Raw genomic sequence first — 22052 nt, 5'->3', positions numbered from 1 at the left:
CTGACACAGGAACTGTGCATGTCCTGATATGAATGCAATCTGGCAGGCAGCGAGGGTATGTGTGCTAGAGAGAGATTTATATGGGGAAAGGACACCTGCTAAAATATTTATAAATTTATCTAGAAAACATGTTTTAAAAATGAAAAATAAACAGATGTACAAGTGCAGCTTGAGAGAAATACATTATGTGCATCTGCAAACTAGGGAGTTGAGCATGTGGGAGACATGGGGGCGGGGGGGAGCAGGAACTGAGTCCAGGGCCTGTCGGGAACTGTGCCGCGGCAGACCAGGCTGGCCAGCCATGACCATTCAAGTCATCCCTGCCATTGAGACACAAGCAAGCTGGTCCAATGACCTGGCCTCCTCTCCACTGAACCCAGAGGTCTAAAAATGAGGGCCAGTGTGTTCTGGGAAAGGAGTCTTGGGCCCTTCTGTCGTGACCCCTTGGTCTAGGCACTACGTCCTGTGGGCCTGCCTACTCATTTTAAATTTTTTCTGGACACTTTGTGGGAGAAGATAATAAGGTGGCACAAGTGACATGGTTTTGGCTTTCCTTAGAAAAGGAAGAATAGCCTTGGTTAAAACCAGGGAACCTTGGGGGTACATGCCTACCTTACCAAAGCCTGGGAGGCAGAGAGGCAGAGAGGCAGAGAGAGAGGCAGAGAGGCAGAGAGAGAGAGGCAGAGAGGCAGAGAGGCAGAGAGGCAGAGAGGCAGAGAGAGAGGCAGAGAGGCAGAGAGGCAGAGAGGCAGAGAGGCAGAGAGGCAGAGAGGCAGAGAGAGAGGCAGAGAGGCAGAGAGGCAGAGAGGCAGAGGCAGGAAGCCTGCACTTAAAGCCAGCCTGATCTACATAGGAAGATCCTCTTGTAAGAAACCAAAACCAAAGCCTACTATGAATCTCTAAGTCACAGATGTACAGATGTATGTGGCTGGACATGTGGAACTCTTGTTCAGCACTGAGAGTGGTTTTTTTTTTTAATCAACTTTATACGAGCTAATGTAATCTGGGAAGAGGGAATGTTAGTTGAGGAACGGCCTCCATCAGACTGGCCTGTACGCAAGTCTTTGGGGGGGAATTTTATTGATTAATGGTTGATGTAGGAGGGCCCAGCCCACTGTGCACTGCACCATCCCTGGGCTGGTATTCCTGGGATATATACGGAAGAAAGCTTAGCAAGCCATAGAGAGCAAGCCAGCGAGCACAGCTTGCTCAGTGCCTTCGGCATTGGTTCGTGCCTCTAGTTCCTGCCCTGACCTCCCTTCACAACGGACTGTGATTGGGACGAATATGACATACATGCTGTTCCTGTCTCAAGGTGCTTCTGGTGGCGGCATTAGAAAGCAAGGTGAGACACAGAGTGCATTATTTAAGACCTGGAAAATGCTGACTGAAGAGCGGTGTTGTTTTCCTCTTTCAACTGAACAAACCAATAGAGTATTCTCGATATTTGCCAGGTATACAGCTTAGATCTTTACTGCATGCTCAGAATCACACAATTACACGGGCCAGAATGGTAGTTATGAAAATCAGGCATAGGAGTAGAGAGTTAGTTTAGAAGAGTACCTGGTCTTTATATGCATGCAGTAGACAGACTCTATTATAACATACAACTGGAAAATGAAAAGAACCAATTTCATAAGGAACTTGAAGGGTATGACACGTGATGACACGCCTGCACATCTACATACATTCCCAGATACAAATCTATTGCTTCTGCTGAGAATAAACCCAGATGTCCCTGACGGGTAACCTGTCCCTCCACTTCTCCAGCTGTAACAGATGTGACTTTGCGTCAGTCTTGGTCACTTCCAGGGGCTGACTACCTGCTCGCCGACTCACCAGCTTTCGAATCTCACACTCTAAATTCTGAATGCAGTCCAGCTTCCTCTTGCGACAGCGCTGGGCGGCAATGCGGTTCTTGCTGCGCCTCCGGATGTCGTGAATGAACTCCAACTGTTCTGAGGTCAGCTTGTGCATCTTAATCATCATCTGGAAGTCATTCCTGGGAAGATCTGTGATCTGATCTACAGGAAAAGGAAGTTTAACCTGGAACCAAGTACACAAAGTGGGGTTAGAGCAGCTGGAGCTGGTAAAACTTCCTTACAATATTGTGTGTGTATGTTGGTATGTGCACACGTGTGCAGGTGCCCACTGAGGCCACAAGGCCACACGAGGGTGTAAGACAGTTGTGAGATGCATACTGTGGGTGCTGGGAACCAAACTTGGGTCCTTTGCAAGAGCAGTACACATTTTTCAACTGCTGAGCCATCTGTCCAGCCCCAATGAAACCTCACCTGTTGGCTTGCTTGTTTTTCCATTTTGTTTTTAATCTTATGTGTATGGCTGTTTTGCATGCATGCACCTCTCTGCACTATGTGTACAGTGCCTGTGGGTGCCAGAAGACGGCGTTGGCTCCCTTGGGTTGTGAGACACCATGTGGAGGCTGGGAGTTGAAGCTGAGTCCTCTGGAAGAGCAGTCAGTGCTCTAAACTGCGGAGCCACCTCTCCAGTCCCCAAATCTTTTTTAAAGATGACCAAATCATATGGAAACCACTGAAAGCAAGTAGTGATTCATAATCTCTTGTGTCAAATACAGTGAGATGAAATATTTGTATAATTAAACAATACAAACACACACAAGAAAGCCAGGTGTGGTGGTGTATAACTCTAATCCCGACACTCAGGAGGAGGAGGACTGAGTTTGAACACAGCATAGGCCACATAGTAAGTTTGAAGCCAGTCTGAGGTACAAAGTGAGAATGTCTCAACACACACACACACACACACACACACACACACACACACACACACCAAAAAAGGAAAATGCAAAAGAAACACACACAAATTCTAATTTATCATTCCTGAGGTTCACAGTGAAAACTTAATTTTAGGGAGACTACGGCTTATCAACGCTCTCTTCAACAAGTTCCACCAGTGAGCTCAACAAAGTGACCGATGTAAAGTTGTCTTCTAAGGACTGATGCAAAGACTTGAAAGACAGGCCAGTACACCTTGAAGACACGGAACATACGCAACAGTCAGCAAGAGTCTTTGTTACACACACAAAACACAAGGAGATAGCCCAGATAGGAGGTCTCAGAAATGGGCTTTACTGCTCCCACAGAATGAGAACTCAAGGAGGTGACATCACTTCTGTGAACCTCAATTTCCTCATGTGCAAAACGAGGATGCTTTCTTGGTTTGTGTTATGGTAGGCACTTAGAATATTTATTTAAAAAATGGCCACCACGCCTTACATTTTTCTCTCACAACATAATGCTGCTATTCCTCTACCAAGATGCACAAGCCTTCCTTCTGATAGGTGCATCTCAGCCGATGGCATTGTGTGTTCTTGAGGCTGTGCCTTGAGACTCGTACTCAGTCCCGCTACACTGGCTGCTCTGTAGGGCAGACCTGGTGCCTCCAGCTCACTGCCACTGTCCTGCCAATTACCTGAATGGACCACCTGGGAAACACATTCATTGCTTATTACATTTTATTCATTTATTTTGAACTCAGTTTTCTTCTCTCACTGTATGGTTTCTGGGAGTCAGACTCGGCAGGCACCCTGACATGATGAACCATCTTGCCAGCCCGGAAGTGGATCCTTGAAGCTAGTGAGATACTCAGATGACTGTAGCCCCAGCCAACACCTGACTTCAAGCTCAACAGGGACCTGCCGCTGCTGGAAAGGCTCAGATGGGCCGGCTGAGTTCCTGACACTCAGAAACTGCGAGAGATGCTAAGTGACTCACTGCTGCTGTAAGCCAATAAGAACTGGGGTCGTTTATCACGTGGAAATGCTTAATTTATCATCAAGATTACAACTTTCAAGTCCTTGACAAGTTAAGGCAAACACTTTCTAGAGAGAGAATAACGGGCTGGAGAGATAGCTCAGTAGTTAAGAGCACCAGCTGTTTTTTTTCAGAGGATCCAGGTTTGATTCTCAGGACCCACTTGCAGCTCACAACCATCTGTATCTCCAGTTCCAGGAGATCCAATGTCCTTTCCTCCTCTGACCTCTGTGGACACCAGGGACTCATGTAGGTATGCAGACAGACATACACACAGGCAAAACAACAATAAAGTAAAAATAAGTAAGAAACCCCAAAACAACAAGGAGAGAACGACATGTCCTTGGAGATGTCTTCTCTGTCTTGTTAAATTTTGGTATGTATTATTTCTTAAAAACAGCAACTACAGAGGCCTGACATAGTGACACATGTCTATAAACCCAGAAGTAGAGGCATGAAAATTAGAAATTCAAGGCCATCCATAGCTACAAACTGAGTTTGAGACTAGCCTGGGCTAAAGCAATAGATTCATGCCTAACGCAGAAGGTGAGACACAAACCCAGGCTCCCCATCTCTAGAGCCTCGTCAGGACCACAGGTCTGCAACATCTAAGAGTTTATCTGCCCTCGCTGAGGCGGCGCTGATGGTTTGGGGACTTCCTCAACCATTTATGTTTCTGCAGCTCTTGGAAAGCTGCAGTCTCAGTAATCCCAGGAGGTAGAGGCTGGAGGACCAGGAGCTCAAGGGCATCCTCGGCTACACGTGGAGGTAGAGGCCAGCCTGGGCCACTACACCCAGCTCAGGTTCCTTTTTTTTTCTTTTTTTTCAAGACAGGGTTTCTCTGTAGCTTTGGAGCCTGTCCTGGAACTAGCTCTTGTAGACCAGGCTGGCCACAAACTCACAGAGATCTACCTGCCTCTGCCTCCTGAGTGCTGGGATTAAAGGTGTACACCACCACCACCTGGTTCAGGCTACTTTTTCTCACATTCAAATTTTGTTTTTGGCTGGGCCAGCAGGTGGCACTATAAGCCTAAATGTTATGAGTTAGGCTAACACTATCAGTCTGGAAGGCTAATTTAGCATGGTGGGTCACACCTTTAATCTCTGCAGTTGAGAGGCAAGAGGCCGAGGCAGGAAGATCTTTGTGAGTTTGGGAAAACCCAAACCAACACTTACCCCTGAAAAAAAAAAAACAAACAAACCCAAAAAAACCAAAACCCCAAAACCACAACAAAACAAAAACCAAAATTGACAGCAGTCACATTAAATGAAGTAAAAATAAATTAAAACAAAACAGGCAAATTTAATTCCAAGAACACGTTATTTATCCCAATACATAAAATATTTATAACATGCAATCTATATAAGTTGCTAATGAAAAAATATATTGATAAAAATTTTAAATCCAAAGCACATTTATTTGTTCTAGTAAATCACAATTCAGATGAGCCCTCATAAAAGGCATGTGCGGAGGGTGGGGGGGGGCAGCCATTAACTTCGTACAGCTCTCAGGAAAAATAGTCCCTAGAAAAAGCCTGTGGGCCTGGGTTCATCGCTCAAAATATTCTAGTGAAGAAAGCAGCCTTATTTGTTAGTCTTCAGAGGGTGGAATGTTGAATCTGTGTTCTCTAAAAGACCAAGGACGTGGTTCTTCTAGCTTAAGCTCAGGAATACAGCTGTGTCACACAGACACGAGGCCCAGCCATCCTGGCCTTTGTGCCCAGTTGACCACCATGCACAAAGGCAAGCCAAGCCCATTGAAGAATCATTTGCCTTTCCCATGCTCGGGGGAACATGCTTTGTCGGGTTACTCCCTAGCTGAGAGTTTATCCCATGTGGCATTTGTGGAAGGCTCCCAGAGGATGCTCTGATTTGAACCCCACATGGTGAATTTGAGTCCCATGACATCTGCAAAACTCCAGCCCAAGAACAGGAAATTATAGGGGAATAATAACACCACTGTGGGCCCAGCCCTGCTCTGAGTGCTAAACACAAGCAGTCAGGACAAACAGTTCCTTTTCAGGGGCTCGGAAAGGCCTCGGTTTGTGGGACTGTGTTTCTATAAGGCTTATACTGACAGGGAAGACTGCTAATTTCCCTTTGGATAACTGTAAACAGATACTCAGATACTAGATGGTTCCTCAGCAGCACAGACATCAATATTAGAGGCACTGAATTTGGGCACTACAAAAGCTGTGTGTACGCTTAGGGCTCATGGGACTCCTACTTCTACTGACAGCGGAGCCACCCCGCTTCAGTTCCAGATCATATTGATTTATTTTTCGAAAGAAAACACGCCAACAGTGCAAATCACAAGGAGAGTCAAAGGGCTTCCGCACCAAACGCTATTGTATTTAAAATGATCTAGACAGTAAACACAACACAGGTAGATAGGACAGAGGGTTGGAAGGAGAAAGGGAAAAATCAACAAAGGCAGTGTCAAAGTCCTGGAAGCAAATGCAAACCCCACAGAAAATTTCATCAGGGCTTTTGCAATCACGCTGCTCTTTAAAGCGGGTCAGGGGGCGAAGAAAGGAGTCAACTGCAGGCTTTCTTTCCTACCAGGGGAGAGGGAACCTCATTCTTGTGGTGGGTTTGTGTTTTTAGATTTGCTAGCCATACTGAAAGGAAGAACTTACAGTGACTATAGGTGAGAACACCTGCTGTGCTCCCCAAGGGGCAGAGAGGCTTTATCACATCCCCTCTGTGTTTCTCCTGGAGACCAGGAGCAGCCCCAGGCCTTTGACTAGGAAAGTTCTCCTCATAGGCCTATGTGGACGCACTTGTTCCCCGCCCAGGGCTGGAAGCCCGGTAATGTGGCAGGGCCTTGCAAATTTGAAAAGCACAGAGAAGTCCAAAGAGGCTTCTCTTTCTTCCAGAAGCTTAATACAACAGCCCCCACAAAAAGCTCACAGGGCTTGCTGTTTGAGTCACTGCTCCTGCACAACACATCCTTCCAGACTGCACTTCTCATCAGAGGTGTTTACTCTCTGGGTCCCCAGAGACAGCACAGAACAGACAATAGGACACGAAGAAACATTCTGCGGGCTCTCACCACCACCCATTCAGCGGACTCTGGGTTGGGAGGCTACGCAGCAGACGTGCCTGCGAGTTTGAAGGTGACGCCTCTCTTTAGTTGTCAACTACTTTGGTTCTCAGTTAAGAGACTCAGGAATAGCCACTGAGTCAGCAGACCAAGGGCCAAAGAGGGCACTACAGGCCATGGCTGTGGTTTGCACAATACGTTCCTGTTGGTTGTACCCAATCTTGTACCAAAGTGCTGACTCTTCTCAAACCTCTGAAACTCACAGGGAGTGCAGGATTAGAGGTCATTTTCCAGTATGGGACCTATACTGCCCAGCAAAGAATGCCCAAGGGTGGTTAGACTTTGTGGGAGCCCCAGCTCTTGAGCAGTCTGAGCAGTCTGTAAAATGGACTCCTACAGCACAACCAGGGACCTCTGCTCTAGAGATAGCAATGGGCAGAGGACCTGCTGAAGGATGCACGAAACCTAAACCTGCCTTCTCAGCACATCTGCATGGCCAGATAGAAAGCCTGGACCAGGGAGGTGGGACAAGCTGCAGGCAGACCTGGGAGGTAGTGTTTGCTTTTCATCAGTCAGAAAACTACTTGCTAACAACTGCCCACATCCTGGAGCTTAGGCTACCCTCCCCATCTCCATTAAAACTATAATCAAAAACACCTCCTCCTATGCAGAATTCAAATATGAGACAAAAGAAGAAAAGTTCCCACTCCGAAACAATGCCTATCTTGCCTCGATAAATTTCTCTGCAATGTTTGCTCTGCACAGTTTTCACGGAATTGGGAAAGCGACACCCACTATCTTGCTTCACCAAGTCTGGGAACACACATTTTGCTGGCCTGCTGCTTCCAGTTTGCTGGCTGAAGGATATTGGAGAAGGAGGGTGGAGAAATAGAAGAATGGACTGTGAAGCTTTCCTGCTTCCCTTCTTGGGTCTTACCAGATAGGAGTTGAAGCCATAGGCACACAGTGCCAGATTGAGTGGGCACCTTGGAGGCCATGACAATATATGGGCTCTCCAAGACCAAGAGATGCTCCTGCATCACCTCCCTTCTACTTGGTATCCCAGACACCATGGATTCACTTAGAAGACTACAATGAACTACTAGCTACAAAGACTACAAAGACTACTAGCTACATGGTCCCAGGTAACTCACTCTCTCTGTCCTGAACCTTCGGAGGTTCTGTGAGTCAGAGATAATACTTGTCTCATTGGAACGGCTGTGAAGAATAAAATGAGATAGGAGGCAGAGGAAGGAATTGCTCTGTGTGTGAGCTGAGAGCCATCTTCCCTTGTTATATGGTTTCCAGACATATAACATTAGGAATTCCAAACACTGAGTATGTTCTAGACAACATAAAAATACCGTTTTGATTATGAACACTGCCGACTTCTATGCTACCATTCAAAGTCTTCTTTTTATTAAGAAGAAAAATTACAGACACTTGCAGAAACAAATCACAGGGATGACTGTAAAAATCTTACACAGTATGTTATCAAGTTAACTGGGAAGAAGGGGTTCATTGGGAGGGGGAAGGGATGAAAGAGAATAACTGGGATTAAAAATGACCAAAATAAGCCGGGTATGGTGGGATAAACCTTTAAACTTGGGAGGCAGAGGCAGGTCTCTGTGAGTTAGAGGCAGCCTGGTCTATACACTGAGTTCTAGGACAGTTGGAGCTACACAGAGAGACCCTCTCTCAAAAAGAAAAAGAAAGGAAGGAAGGAACAAAGAAAAAGAAAAGTATATTATATATGTGTATGAAATTGTCAAAGAATAATAGAATAATAGTTTAAAAATTATCAAAGAAAGAAAAAAATGAAAATAAACAGAACATCCAGCTCAGTAATTTTGTGAGAAGAATTCGACATGACTTTTCTGTACTATTTCAAATGGTGGCTCCCCTCCCTCACACACATCCCTCCCTTTTCATTTTGTTTTGCTTAATACAGGGCCTCATAGTTCAGGCTGGCCTAGAACTTGTGACCCTCCTGCCTCCACCTCCTAAATGCTGGGATTACAAGGCATATGCCACTATGCCCGGCTACTATCATATGCTTTTATTCCTCTCCAAATGAAGCATGTCAATAAAGAAAGTCCAGCTAACCAGGGCCTTTGGATATGGAAATAAACCATCTTCCCATTGTTTCTTTCCTGAAACCATAATCACTTAGAAAGGCTTTGGGAACTTACTAGGGCACTGACACTTGGAAGAGGACTGTGACTTTTGTACAGCTTTCAAAATCTAAAACAGACTGGTAAACATAGGGAGATGCCATGTCCTATCCATTAGACGAACACACAAATAAGAATAAGTATTGGCAGAGAGAGGACAAACTAGATCCCTCCTAGACTGATTGGGGGGGAGGAATGAAAAAAAAATGGTTTAGTTGCCATGGAAACATCTGTGTAACTCAAAAGGCCATAGATAGAGTCATCACATGATCCAACAATTCCACTTAGAGACAGGTAACAAAGGAACTGGAAGCCTGTCTACAAAAACCTGGCATGCAAATGCTTATAACACCATTCTAAAAAATACCCAGGAAGCGGAACCAGCCAAAACTCCCTCAAGCAACGATGGATCAATAAAATGTGGTATGGCCTAACAAAATATATCAGCAATTAACAGGATGGAGCTATGATATATCAAAATACACCAGGTGGGTCTATCTACAAAAGAGGTAAGCCTTGAAAATGCTATCCTAAGTGAAGAAAGCCAAATACCATTTACACAAGGACAGGGGTGGACTGGTGGTGGAGGGAAAGGAGCCATGAGGAAGACCTGCTACTGGGGAACAGTATTATTCCTGGGGTGAAGAAACTATGCTAGGACACAAACTGGGGATGGTTGCAGAACACTGAGAAAATACTAAAAACACTGAACTTTTTTCATTCTCATAGGGTGAATTTTATGGTATGGAAATTGTATTTTATTTTAAAATTTATGATTTATGTGTATATGTGTTTTGCCTACATGTATGTCTGGTCAGTGCACCATGAATATACAGTACATGCAGAGGCCAGAGCTACAGAAGAAGGCTGTGAGCCGCCATGTGGGTGGGTGCTCCGAAGAGCAGTCAGTACTTGTCAACTCTCCAACCCAATAACTGAAGCTTTTTCAAAGCTAGGGAAGGGAGAAAAAGGATGGGAAAAGTCTGTTTTATGCCCTAGGAGAGTTATTTAACTCATTGATAGATTTTACAGAAAGTAAGACAGGTTAATGTTTTTCTTTTGGTCCAACATTTTGGCTCAGAAGATGGAGAGGCGCTGCAGGGCTATCTACGCAGGTGGCCAGTTGAGAGAGGAGCCCCAGGTTTTATTTCGGACTCGGTTGTGTCTTGTGGTTCACTTGGAAGAAAACACCCAAACCCTATCTAACAGCAATCTGGGCAGAATCCAAGATAGATACTATTGTATTTTATGGATCAGTTCAAGAAAACAAGTTAAAACTCATGGGAACTCAGTGTGTTTGGGGGCAGAACTTCTACCTAGGCCAAGTCACTCCTGAAGCAAGTCACTAACTCCCAGGGGGGCCATCATGCCGAGGGCCTGGGTGGTTCTGGGAAATAAGTTCCTCCATGGGAGAAAAACCTCAGCTTTGCTAGCCTCCTCCTGCCCAGCACAAGCTACCGAGAGGGTTGGCGTGTGACTCATGAAACGGCAGGGAGTTTTGGCAAATGTGCCCTTCACTGCTTATGAATGCTTAACAGGTTTGTTTTGAAAAGTAAAAATAAAAATTAAATGAAAGGGTATTTTAAGGGGAGACTCGTTCTGTCTGTGGCTACTTCATGGGTTGAATGATTTCTCCCCATGTGTCATGGTTTTCAGTTCGAAGGTGGACAATGACGTAGTCCAACAGAGAGGAAAATGTGTTCTTTGGATGGCATTGGCTTTTTTTTTTCCCTCTGAGACAGTAATCCTGGCTATTCTGGAACTCATGCTGTAGACAAGTCTGGCCTTGGACTCGCAGAGATCCACCTGCCTTTGCTTCCAGAATGCTGGGATTAAAGACGTGCACCACCACCACCCAGCTGGTATATCTTGGGTATCTGAAACTGATAGTTCCTAAGAAACATGACTTCCTGAGTTAAGTGTAGGGTCTTCAAAAGACGACAAAAGCTCGGAAGCATTGTAGTTGGGAAGATCAGCTGGGGGATGGAGCTGACTCAATGACTAGCTTTCTATATGAGGCACACTTAAAACAGTTCCAGGGACAAAAAGCAAACCTCACAAAAGCTGTCAGAGGAAAGAAGGCAAGAGGAGAGAACACAACCTGCTCTTGGTTTTTGGAAGACTCTCTCTTCTTAAGGTTAGGAACAGGGCTACATGTCATGCATTAACAGTAACCCCATCCTAAACTCCAGGGGAGAAGACACGGACAGGAAGGCCGCCCAGAGTGCCTTTATAATTTCTATTGTTTAGATTAAATCCTTTTCAGTGGTTTTCTGTCTTTCTTTATTTCTGCCAGACACTAACAGGAAAGCCAGGACCAGGCAGGCTAGCAAAGAAGAGGAAGTGAAGCCAGGGTGTGTCTGCAGCTAGCTCTAGGCAGCTTTGGAGTCATGTGCTTTCTGCCCGGCCGGCCTCTAGATGCTGAATCAACCCCACCTGGTTCCGCGTCTACCTCACCTCGCCTCTTGTGGCATTCCTGCTGTCTGGCAGAGCTAACCTTTGCTGAGCAAGAAAGGCCGAAAAGCAGGTAAGTACTGAGCACACTGGCCTCACTGGCAGCTCTCTCTCCCTTCCTGTCCTTCCTCCTCTCATTTTTTTTTCAGGGACTGAATCCAAGACCAGGCCAAGGCAGGCAAGCACCCTGCCATGGAGCCACAGCCCCAACCCGTATGTCTTCTGTGTTTTTCAGACACGGGGCAAGACCTGTCACTGAGTTTGCTCACTTCTGCTCCCGAGACAGGTGTGAGCCACAGCGGCAGTCTCTGGGTGGGTCTCTGTCAATCAGCAAGACAGTGCAGTAGATACCAGGTCACGACCTAGACATGCTTAGATCTGTCTAGGCAACATTCAAATTACTAGGGAACTAGGGACCTCTGGGACTCCCACTCTTCTTTCTCGTAGTCGTGTGAGTCTTGCTTATGATGTAGCCAGTACTGTCCCCACTCCTGCTCCCAGAGACAGTGACCCACAGATGAAGTCTTTATATACTCTTTATCGACAAAGCACAATGCTTTCAGGCTGGACAGAAACACTATCCACTAAATGAATGTCTTCTTATCACTGGTGGGAGCTTGGGAAGCGAGCCCTGACACAGCTGTGTGTGTTGACGAGGGTACTTCTGCGGGGATCCCGTGTCCAGGATGGATGATAAGCATTCTGTCATCGGCGCTGTGCTAGAGACAGAGCCACCCTGTGTCTTGTTGACAAGAAATACTTACAAGGTGCAGGAAAAGCACCTGTTTGGCAGGCTCTAATCAGCTCCAGTTCATCACGCTGAAGGAGCTTATGCATGGCCCTTCATAATGCAGGGGTGAAGAGCAAACATGAGGGCATCCTTCCGAAGTAGGTAGATAGGGGAGGAGAAAGGGAGGAGACTGAAAGCACCCCCCCCCCCCCATGCGCTGCATCCTCTGCTCACTGAGCACTGGAATCCAGGTTAGACACAGAGGGCTTTCTAAGATTGAAGGGAGTAATTTGGAATCACCTTGCAGCATTCTGCTTCCAAGGAAGCAAGAGACAGTCTACCACTTCCTGCTACCAGACCACTGACTGTCACCTTTAAACTTGACTTGTGTGCTGGTGGGTCTTACGTCAACCTGACAGGCACATTAGTTACCTGGAAGGAGGGAATCTTAATTGAGAAAATGCCTTCATAAGATCTGGGTGTAAGGCATTTTCTTAATTAGTTACTGATGAGGGAGGGCCCAGCCCATTGTGGGTAGGGTCATCCCTGGGCTGGTGGTCCTCGGTTCTATAAGAAAGCAGGCAGAGAGAGCCTTGAGGAGGAGTGAGCCCGTAAGCAGCAATCCTCCATGGCCTCTGCATCAGCTCCTGCCTCCAGGATCCTGCCCCGTCCTGACCTCCTTTGATGATGAACAGCAATATGGAAGTGTAAGCCAAATAAACCCTTTCCTCCCCAACTTGTGTTTTGCTCATGGTGTTTCATCACAGCAATGGTAACCCTAACAAGACAACACATACGAACAGTCTGAGAATGATGCTTGAGAGGAACAATTCAGGTCAAGGACTGAGACAGCAGGTCATACGTTTGAACTCATGTGGATTCCCTACCTCCTGGCCCCTGTCCTGCACAGGACACGACTCACTGTCTGCTTCTGAGAATGATCCAGATTCGTCACTGGAATTGGTTCCGTAAGACTGCTCACATTTAATTTGGGGTCGGACTTGGTTGTACATGCCATCTCCCATCAGGCCCGGTTCCTGATGTTCTGTGGCAAGGAATCTGGCTCCCTGGGAACAGGGTGAGGAGGAGAACTCACAGAGAGGGAGGCTGCAGGGGGAGCCCCCGCTCCCATCCTCTGCATAGGAATAGGAGGAGCAGGAGCTGGAGGTCCTGGTTCTGGTCTCTAGTGGAGGTGAGCGAGGACAGACTTTGATTGGCACCGGGCAGCTGGTGTTGGGCCGTATCCTGCCTGGCAAGTGGTCAGCCATCAGTCCGCTGTGGGAGTAGGCCTGTGAGCTGGGGAGGGACTGGCCAGTTCCTACCCATAGACTTTTTGGCACCGGCTCGGAGAGGTCTTTGTCCAAATTGCTCACCCCAGAATACAAATGCACTGGAGCGCTCACTTGGTCACACGTGCTCGAGGAGAAGATGACACTCCTCCGGTCCAGCTCTCCCTCCTGTTTGCAGAGAGCCTCTGTCCCAGGCCCCCTGAGCGGCGACCCCATTGTGAAGTTGGACACATCCTTCTGGCCCACGTGGGGCTGTCCATAATTCCCCGTGAAAGGGGTGTAGTCAGTTTTAAGGTCACCCTGAGAGATCCCCTTGTTAAAAGGGCACGCCGAACTCCTGACAAAGTGTTGCTGAGATGTACCGGGCAGGCCAGACGACTCCACACCTTTTGCTATACTGAACAGAGACCGCAGACAGGAAGGTGAGGACACACTCCTGGATCTGTCCAGGCAGGTGGCTCCGGTAGGGGTACTGGGGGTAGGGGTAGGGCTGGGCTGTTTCCGGTCCATCTCAACATCCCCTGGTCTGTCTTTGATGTCAGTTTCATCTCCAGACAGGCAGAGTGTGACGCTCTCCTCCTCGGTCTCTTCACTGGGTGGCTCACTCTTAATCTGTCCCCTGGAGAGCCCTGGTTTGAGGCTATTGCCTGGGCTGTCTTCACTGAACGTGTTTGCAAACCCTGAGGTACTGTGTGAGGACGCACTGTAGACATTCTTGGTACATGCAAGCTGGTACTTCTTGTATCTAGGGTACTGTGTCAATGCATCCTTTTCTAAGTTTTCCTTGGTGTCTGTGGGTACCTCAGACTCAGGTAGCAAGGCTTCCTTCTCTGCTACGGGAATGGCAGCGGCCTCAAAGCTGATGGGGTCTGTGGGGCAAGCCATCTTCGCTGTCTCTGAGTCCATCGTCTCTTCCTCCTCCTCCTCTTCTCCTGCAGAGTTCCCATGATCCTCTTGGGGGCGCTGGCACGCGCTGTCCTTCCGGCACACAAACAGGCCATCCTCGCTGTTCAGGAGCTGTGTCTGCAGGAAGCTGAAGCAGGAGTCCTCCAAATTGTGCATGCGTAGGAACTCAGCACAGCGGATGACCTCGCGGATGTTCTCTCTGCTGAGTAACAGCTTGGCAGTGTAGGCAAACTGGAGCAGTGGCCCAAAGCCCCTGGCCGTGACCTGCAAAACAAACAGGGAAATTGCCAACGTTACCATCAGCACTGTTATTGTCCTGAATTTCTCAACCAAAGCAAGATAACCAGACAGTGCTAATGCCCTGGAATAAAAACCGCAAAGGAGCGGTTAATCTCGTCCTGGGTCAGTAATGCTTCCGCGTCCAATAATTAGTGCCTGTCTCGTGCCTGTCATCTCCCCTACTTCACGGCACGAGCAGAACAGAATCACCAGGGTCAAATGGCAAAGCAAGATGACAAAGGGCTCACTGTTTACACTGAGGAAATGTCCTGGCCAAAACGCACAGAACAATGGGAAGCCTATTTATTTCCGTCCCCGTCATTCCTGTCAAGAGCCAGTGTACACAAGAGGGGGTGCTGTGACTCTTCTTGAAGCCAAGGAAAGTGTTAACATTGTCTTGTCAACCACAAAGATGGCAGGATGGCCCTGTCAAAAAATGCAGTCTATGGAGTTTTAAAACCAGTTTCTCCTTACAACGTTAAAAGAAACATGGAAAATCTCTTCTCTCCACAGTTTCTACTTGGGATAGTTCTCCTCCTGCTTCTTCTTCTTTTCTTTTTTTTTCTTCTCAAGACAGGGTCTCACCATGTACATCTGGGTGTCCTGGAACTCACCAATGTAGACCAGAGAGTCCTCAAATTCACAGAGATCTGCCTGCCTCTGTCTCCCAAGTGCTGGGATTAAAGATGTTCACCACTATGCTCAGCCCTACTTGGGATTTTTCTTCCTTTCCTTCCTTCCTTCCTTCCTTCCTTCCTTCCTTTCGATTCATTTATTTATTTTATATATATAGGGCTCTGCCTCTATGTCTGCCTGAATGCCAGAAGAAGGCACCAGATCTCATTATAATGGCTGTGAGCTACCATGTGGCTGCCGGGAATTGAACTCAGGACCTTTGGAAGAATAGCCAGTGCTCTTAATCTCTGATCCATCTCTCCAGCTCCCCTACTTGGGATTTTCCATCATCATGTCATACCTGATCTTACAAAAAAACCAAAGATGATGACAATTGTCAAGAAGAAATTAACCCCTGGTTCAGAAAGAGTTAGGGTATACAGATCTACACAACCTGGCTGTCATTTCAATGTTTGTAGCCTCCAAGTAGCAAAGGACATGGGCTATTCCTTCCCTATTATTATAGTTTTACGATGAAGCTGTCTAAAATCTCCTGTGGCTATGCCTAATGCATTTGCTGCTTCTCCAGTGTATTTTATAGGCACATGTATGTATAGGCACACACACAATGACTTAGACAATTAAAAATATGTTGCTTGTGGTTAACTGATTTTTTTTAAAAGACACATCTAAATGCAGGGGTTTAGGATAGGCTTCCTTACCCTACATATAATATTTGGTATCCTGTAGATCCTTACTGACACTGCTGCTGACCCGGGGGAAAGGCAGGCAGAGTTACAGAGCATGTGAACACAAACAGAGGAGCCGTCATGGGTGCTTGCTGAACCTACAGTAGTCACAGGTTTCCAGGGGTTGGGAGGGGGAACGAAGACACTGAGGGAGATGGAGTGGTAAGCTGGTTGGGTGACTTCTGTAATCTTTGACTTCCTGTAGCATGCAGAGTCCAAACTCTACCGCAGAAGACTCAAGGCATTTTGTCCTCTCAACTCTTGCAGCCAGAGAGAGGAAATGTCCTGGGTTCTCCAGGACCCAGTCTTCAGGGCACACACTGACCGGGGTTTTAAATATTGATATTGTTGAAGTACTTACTAAAAATCCAAATAAAAATAATCGACCAGATAATAAGTCGAATAAAGGAATTCAGAAACACGCTGATTTGGAATAAGACATGTATAAAAGAAATCTTATATGCATGGAGGACTTAAACAAAGGGCAAGAAAGGGAGAAATTAAATTGTTACTATTTTCAGATGACATGATTTTTAAAAGTAGGTAACTCTGCAGATTCTACAAGTTATGATCATGAGCTAAAAGTAATACAAAACTCAACATAAAAAAGCCAGCAGCATTTCTACAGACTTCAACAGAAATCCCATTTTCAACAGCTACACAAAACACTTAGAAATAAATCTAACCAATGAGGTAAAAGATCTCTACAGTGAAAACTATAAAACACTGATGAAATTGAAGACAGACAGACAGACAGAAGGGTATTGTGTATGAGTAGCCTCAAAGAGTTAACACTGTTAAAACATTCATATTATCCAAGAAAACCTATGATCCAATGCAACCTTCCTCTTCTGGTAGTATACACAGCATCTTCCACCACCGTGAAGGCTAGCCAGTAGTGGCCAAACTTCCATGGAAGTGGTGTCATTAGCAGTACAGTCCTACCATCAAGTTCTGGGTGGCAATCAAGAGCAATGACAATAGTCATTAATGTTTTGGGATCTACGGGACCTTGTTGGCCAAAAACTTGAAAACAGTAACCCATTCCAGCATGTGCTATCTAGTCGGGAGCATTGTTCTCCTGTTATAGGGTGTTCTGGTTGGCCCTTTGCCAACCTGACGTAAGTTGGAATATCAATTAAAGAAATGCCGCTATCAGTTTAGCCTGCAAGCAGGTCTGTGAAGAATTTTCTTTCAGCCTGCTGTGGGTGGTACCACCCCCTGGGGAGGTGGTCCCTACAAGTATAAGAAAGCAAGATGAACAAGCCTTTCTCCATGGTCTCTACTTTAGCTCCTGTCCTATCCCTGCATATCAGACTGTAAGTTTTAAGGTGAAATAAACAGTTTTCGCTCTCAGGCTTTTTTTTTTTTTTTTTTTTTTTTTTTTAAATCACAGCAATAGAATCCTAACTAGAACATAGGGTAACTCCATTTAAACCTTTTTTTTTTTTTTTTTTTTTTTTCTGTAGCTTTGGAACCTGTCCTGGAATGAGCTCTTGTATACCAGGCTGGCCTCGAACTCACAGAGATCTGCCTGATTCTGCATCCTGAGTACTGGGATTAAAGGCATGTGCCACCACCGCCCAACTCCATTTAAACTTTTAATAGATGTATATTGATACATTTTATGGAGTTCCTATAGTAGTAGATGGCTTTTTCAAATCTGGCTCTGCCTTTTAATTATTATTATTTTTTTCTTTTACAATGTGCTGTGAGTTGCTGTCCTCTGTGCCAAGCAACTGCCATCTTGGAGTATTCAGCTGTCTTCTCTCGCGAAAGTTCATCTCAGCTGAGCTGTTGGTGGTTTATACCCTAGCACAGCAAGGAGATACTTGCCTGAATGAGTATCCTAAACTCTCAACTACTTCCTCCCACTGGCAACGCTGCATGTGGCTTGGGGAAGGGGCTAGAGTATATACAACCTATCAGTTAGGAGAGACTAGATGGGCCTATGGGAGGCCTGCCATCGCTACTGGGTAAGGCTTTTCAGGTACAGCTAGTTGGGGGAAGGAGAGCACATAACTGTGTACGTAATCTCTTCTATACTCTGTAAGGATGCCATAAACACAGGGGCTCTCTGAGTGGACTTTGGGGAAAATCATGTTTCAGGTTGGTCATTAAGACTTCGGGAGGAGGAGCAGACATTGTTTTGTGGCAACAGTATGGAACCACAAAAGATCCAGAATAACCAAAGAAATCCACAAGGGAAATAATAAGGCGAGAAGCATGGTACTACTCCTTTTCAAAGACAACATGAACTGCAGTGACCCAGGAGGCATCGCCACAGCATTCCACAGGACCAGACCAGGAGAATGGAATAGAGAGCCCGGAAACAAACCCATGCATTTACAGACAGCTGTTCTGACAAAACTGCTAAGAACACACAATAAATAGGGAAAGAACAATCACTTCTGTGAATGCCGCTGGGAAAACTACAACTATACAGAGTGAAAACAGACCCTTGTCTCTCACCAGACACAAACATCTGCTCAGAGTCTATGAAAGGCTTAAGTGCAGGATCTCAAACTGCAAAACTTCTAGAAGAAAGCATGGAAGCATGCATGAAATTCCATTATATTGGTCTGGACTATGATGATTCTGGATATGACCTAACATATACTGCCTCATTTTTGGGTATGAAGAAATAAAAGCAAAAATAGAAAATGGGATTATGTCAGAATTAAAGTCTATACATAGCAAAGGAAACAACAGAGTGCAAAGAGAACCAACAAGATAAGAGAAGATATTTGCAAACTCTACATTTACTACGTGCCAAATGTAAACAAAACAAAACAAAACAAAATGCACGAGGCCAGCTATGGTGGTCAACCATTTAACTTCAGCACTCAAAGAGGCAGAGGCAGGCAGATCTCTGTGAGTTTGAGGTCAGCCTGGTCTACATAAGGAGTTCCATGTTAGCCAGGGCTACACAGTGAGACCCTGTCTCAAAAAAACTTATAAGAAACTCAATAAAAAGAAAAATTTCAATTAAAAAAGGGGCAAAACCTGAAACAGACTCTTTAAAAACAAAGACATACAAATAGCCCATGGATTTATGAGAGTGTCCAGCATCACTCATAATCAGGGAACTGTGATTTGAATCCACACCAGGGAACTACTTTAGAATGGCGGTTATCAGAAGGGTAAAATTTAGTATGCTTTGATGAGGCTGTGGAGAAGAGGAGCCATTGTAAGTTCCTTAAAAAATGAAAAATGGAACCTCATTGCCAAAATACACATGTCCAGAGACATGTGTAGAAGAGATACAAAGAATGACAAGTTAATTACTGAGTAATAGCATAAGCAAGTCAAGCAAAGGAAGTGCCATACAAGAATATGTATTAGCTGTCAGCTGAAAAACCAGACAAATACACTGAGAGACTGGTGGCCTGCAGGTCCCTTGAACACACTCAACGTGATCTCAGGACACAGTTAAGTCCCTGTTTGCTTATGCTGTGGGTCAAGGCTGTATTCATACAATGAGCACATTTACAACTGCCACTGCAGAGGAACCCCAGGTAATGGTAATAGGTCCAAATGTACACAAAGCAAGTGCCCATCACACCTTCTGAACAGGGCTAAAGCCAGCAAAGGTCGTCAACATACTAGATTAGCCTTTGTGTCTCCAAAGATGCTTCCACAACCTGCCTATTTTGAGGGACCACTTAAATCAGTTCATTGTATCAGATGGCCAATGTCCAAGGTAGCAATGGGAAGCTGCACCTCTATAAGGCTGTGATTACATCTGCATTGCTATTTACTCTTTGTTCTTAAGGAGTAAGTCTCTGATAATGGGGAAAAAGTAAGAAGGGAGGGAGGCAGAGAATCCTTTCCAACACCAATGACCCATAAAATTGCATTTAAAAATCCAAGGATCATAAAGTGGAATGAAGTGGTTAGAAATAGAAAACCAGTTCCGTTCCATTGCTGTTAATGAGCACCATCCCCTTGCTGTGAGGAATGTGGACATATCTAGGCTAAAGCCCCCGGTCATTCAGGAAGGTCCCAAAGACATGGTAAACAGACAATGAGTAAGTACAATGTTAGGAAGAACTTGGAATAACAGCCTTTGATTGGCATATCCTGGATGAATGACTTTGAAGAACATTTTTTCATCATGCATAGCTATATTGCTCTCTGGCCTGGAGTTCACAGACATGCTGTACAGATGATACTAGACCCCACATCAGGAGCAGACAGAACATTCCATGTGGGACTGAGATCAGGAAGGGTTCAGGGACTATTTTCCTGCTTTGTGTGTTCTACTGGCTACTGATCTTAGTCAATGATTGGAACACCCAAGGCAGTGGCATCAACCTGTAGGTGTTAGCTCTGAACGTAGTAAGACCAGGCCACCAAACCCACACTGACATGAGTCAAACACATTGACAATGGCCTATCAGAACTTTGACCCGTAACTCTTAATTCCTTTGGGTTCTGACTTACTGTTTCCATATAGTTAATGCAAGGAAGAGGGACTAATAAACACTCAGCTATCAGAACACACGGTAGGTGCAATTTGAGGGATGGGGAGCTCATTACCTCCCAAGGAACCCATCTTGCTACTGAGAAGAGCTTATGATAAGAAACACAGTTGACCTTTAAACATATATATATATGGGAGTCCCATGACTTTTGTGGGGAAAACCAATTGGGTTTGATGTGAGCGCCACAGGAGATAATTTTTCACATCTGGTACTGTAAACGTGGTCAAAAGCTCATTGCTGGGGAGGTGGTAAGCCTGTGTGTGTGTGTGTGTGTGTGTGTGTGTGTGTGTATGTGTGTGTGTGTGACCTACTACTGTTGTTTTATTTATTAAGTGGACAGATTATAAAACTGCCTTCTAAATATTTATGTTTAGACCCATATATCTGTGCTGCTCTCAACTCTGATCAGGGAAGCATCTTTCAGTAATAAGCTGCAGTCAGTGTAAAGATTCATAACTGGTCATCATGCGGAGACTAAGTCTAAGTACTCAGCCCTCGATGAGATATTACATCAACCCAAGGCTCAGTGACCATCATGGAAGAGGGGCAAAACGATGGGGAGGAGTCTGGTAAAACACTATCTTCTCGTCATGACATAGCCACTGCACTCATGAGCGCACAGCAACCGGGGTTACACAAGACCAGCAGGAGATTCGGATTAGTGTGGATGGGGGAAGGGCTCATGAGGTCCCTCTCCCAGCTTAGGAGTCACTGGCAACTGACTGCTGCTGGGGAAAGGGGAGTTACTTTTTTTTTTTTTTTTGGAGGTGTAGCCATTAGTGTGTTGCTCCAGTGGAGGGCTCAGTATCTCTGGATGGGCAGCATTGGTGGGACTCAGTAGCTTAGTAAAAACAAATACAGAAAAGAACATGAAGTTAGGAGAGGTGGAGGGGGAGTTGGAGGGGAAAATAAGGAGTGGATATCAGCAAAATACATTGCACAAAGTGTTAAAATATCAAATAAAATATTGTATATTTAAAATAGGCACTGGAGGACTGGAGAGATGGCTCAGCGGTTAAAAGCATTCCTCTCGTAGATAACCTAAGTTTGGCTTCCAGAACCCATAGTTGTTGTAGAATATTATTTTAACTCTGTAAAGGTGTGTTACATTTGTTTATGTTGTAGAATATTACTTTAACTGTGTAAAGATGTTTTACATTTTGTTTATGTTGTGGAATATAACTTGAACTGTTTAAAGGTGTGTTACATTTGTTTATGTTGTGGAATATTGAACTGTGTAAAGGTGTGTTACATTTGTTTATGTTGTGGAATATTGAACTGTGTAAAGGTGTGTTACATTTGTTTACGTGGCAGAATATTACTTGAACTGTGTAAAGGTGTGTTACATTTGTTTATGTTGTGGAATATTGAACTGTGTAAAGGTGTGTTACATAACAAACATATGTTGCAGAATATTACTTGAACTGTGTAAAGGTGTGTTACATAACAAACATATGTTGCGGAATATTACTTGAACTGTGTAAAGGTGTGTTACATTTGTTTACGTTGCGGAATATTACTTGAACTGT

General features: G+C 45.3%; 1 protein-coding gene and 1 long non-coding RNA gene across 5 annotated transcripts in view; one reads left to right on the top strand and one right to left on the bottom strand.

Moving 5' to 3' along the window:
• Window positions 1-22052, bottom strand: part of Bach2 (BTB domain and CNC homolog 2) — a 335006-nt gene that overhangs the window by 7457 nt on the left and 305497 nt on the right. For both annotated transcript variants that reach the window (XM_038347946.1, XM_038347948.1), the window contains exons 5-6: window positions 13086-14657; window positions 1840-2046 (exon numbers count right to left, since the gene is read on the bottom strand). In XM_038347946.1, coding sequence (XP_038203874.1) covers window positions 1840-2046; window positions 13086-14657 — 1779 coding nt within the window. The remainder of the gene's footprint in view (window positions 1-1839; window positions 2047-13085; window positions 14658-22052) is intronic.
• LOC119826559 lies at window positions 11323-14799 on the top strand. Of its 3 annotated transcripts, XR_005287449.1 has the most exons (4): window positions 11323-11541; window positions 12966-13909; window positions 14042-14172; window positions 14426-14799. It is a non-coding gene; the product is annotated as an uncharacterized LOC119826559 (long non-coding RNA). The 3 variants fall into 3 exon arrangements; XR_005287448.1 differs by having other exon boundaries at window positions 12966-14172; XR_005287447.1 differs by having other exon boundaries at window positions 12966-14799.

Source organism: Arvicola amphibius, chromosome 11, assembly GCF_903992535.2.
Source record: "Arvicola amphibius chromosome 11, mArvAmp1.2, whole genome shotgun sequence".
In the NCBI taxonomy this organism is placed as follows: Eukaryota; Metazoa; Chordata; class Mammalia; order Rodentia; family Cricetidae; genus Arvicola; species Arvicola amphibius.
This window is presented reverse-complemented; position numbering and strand designations above follow the sequence as displayed.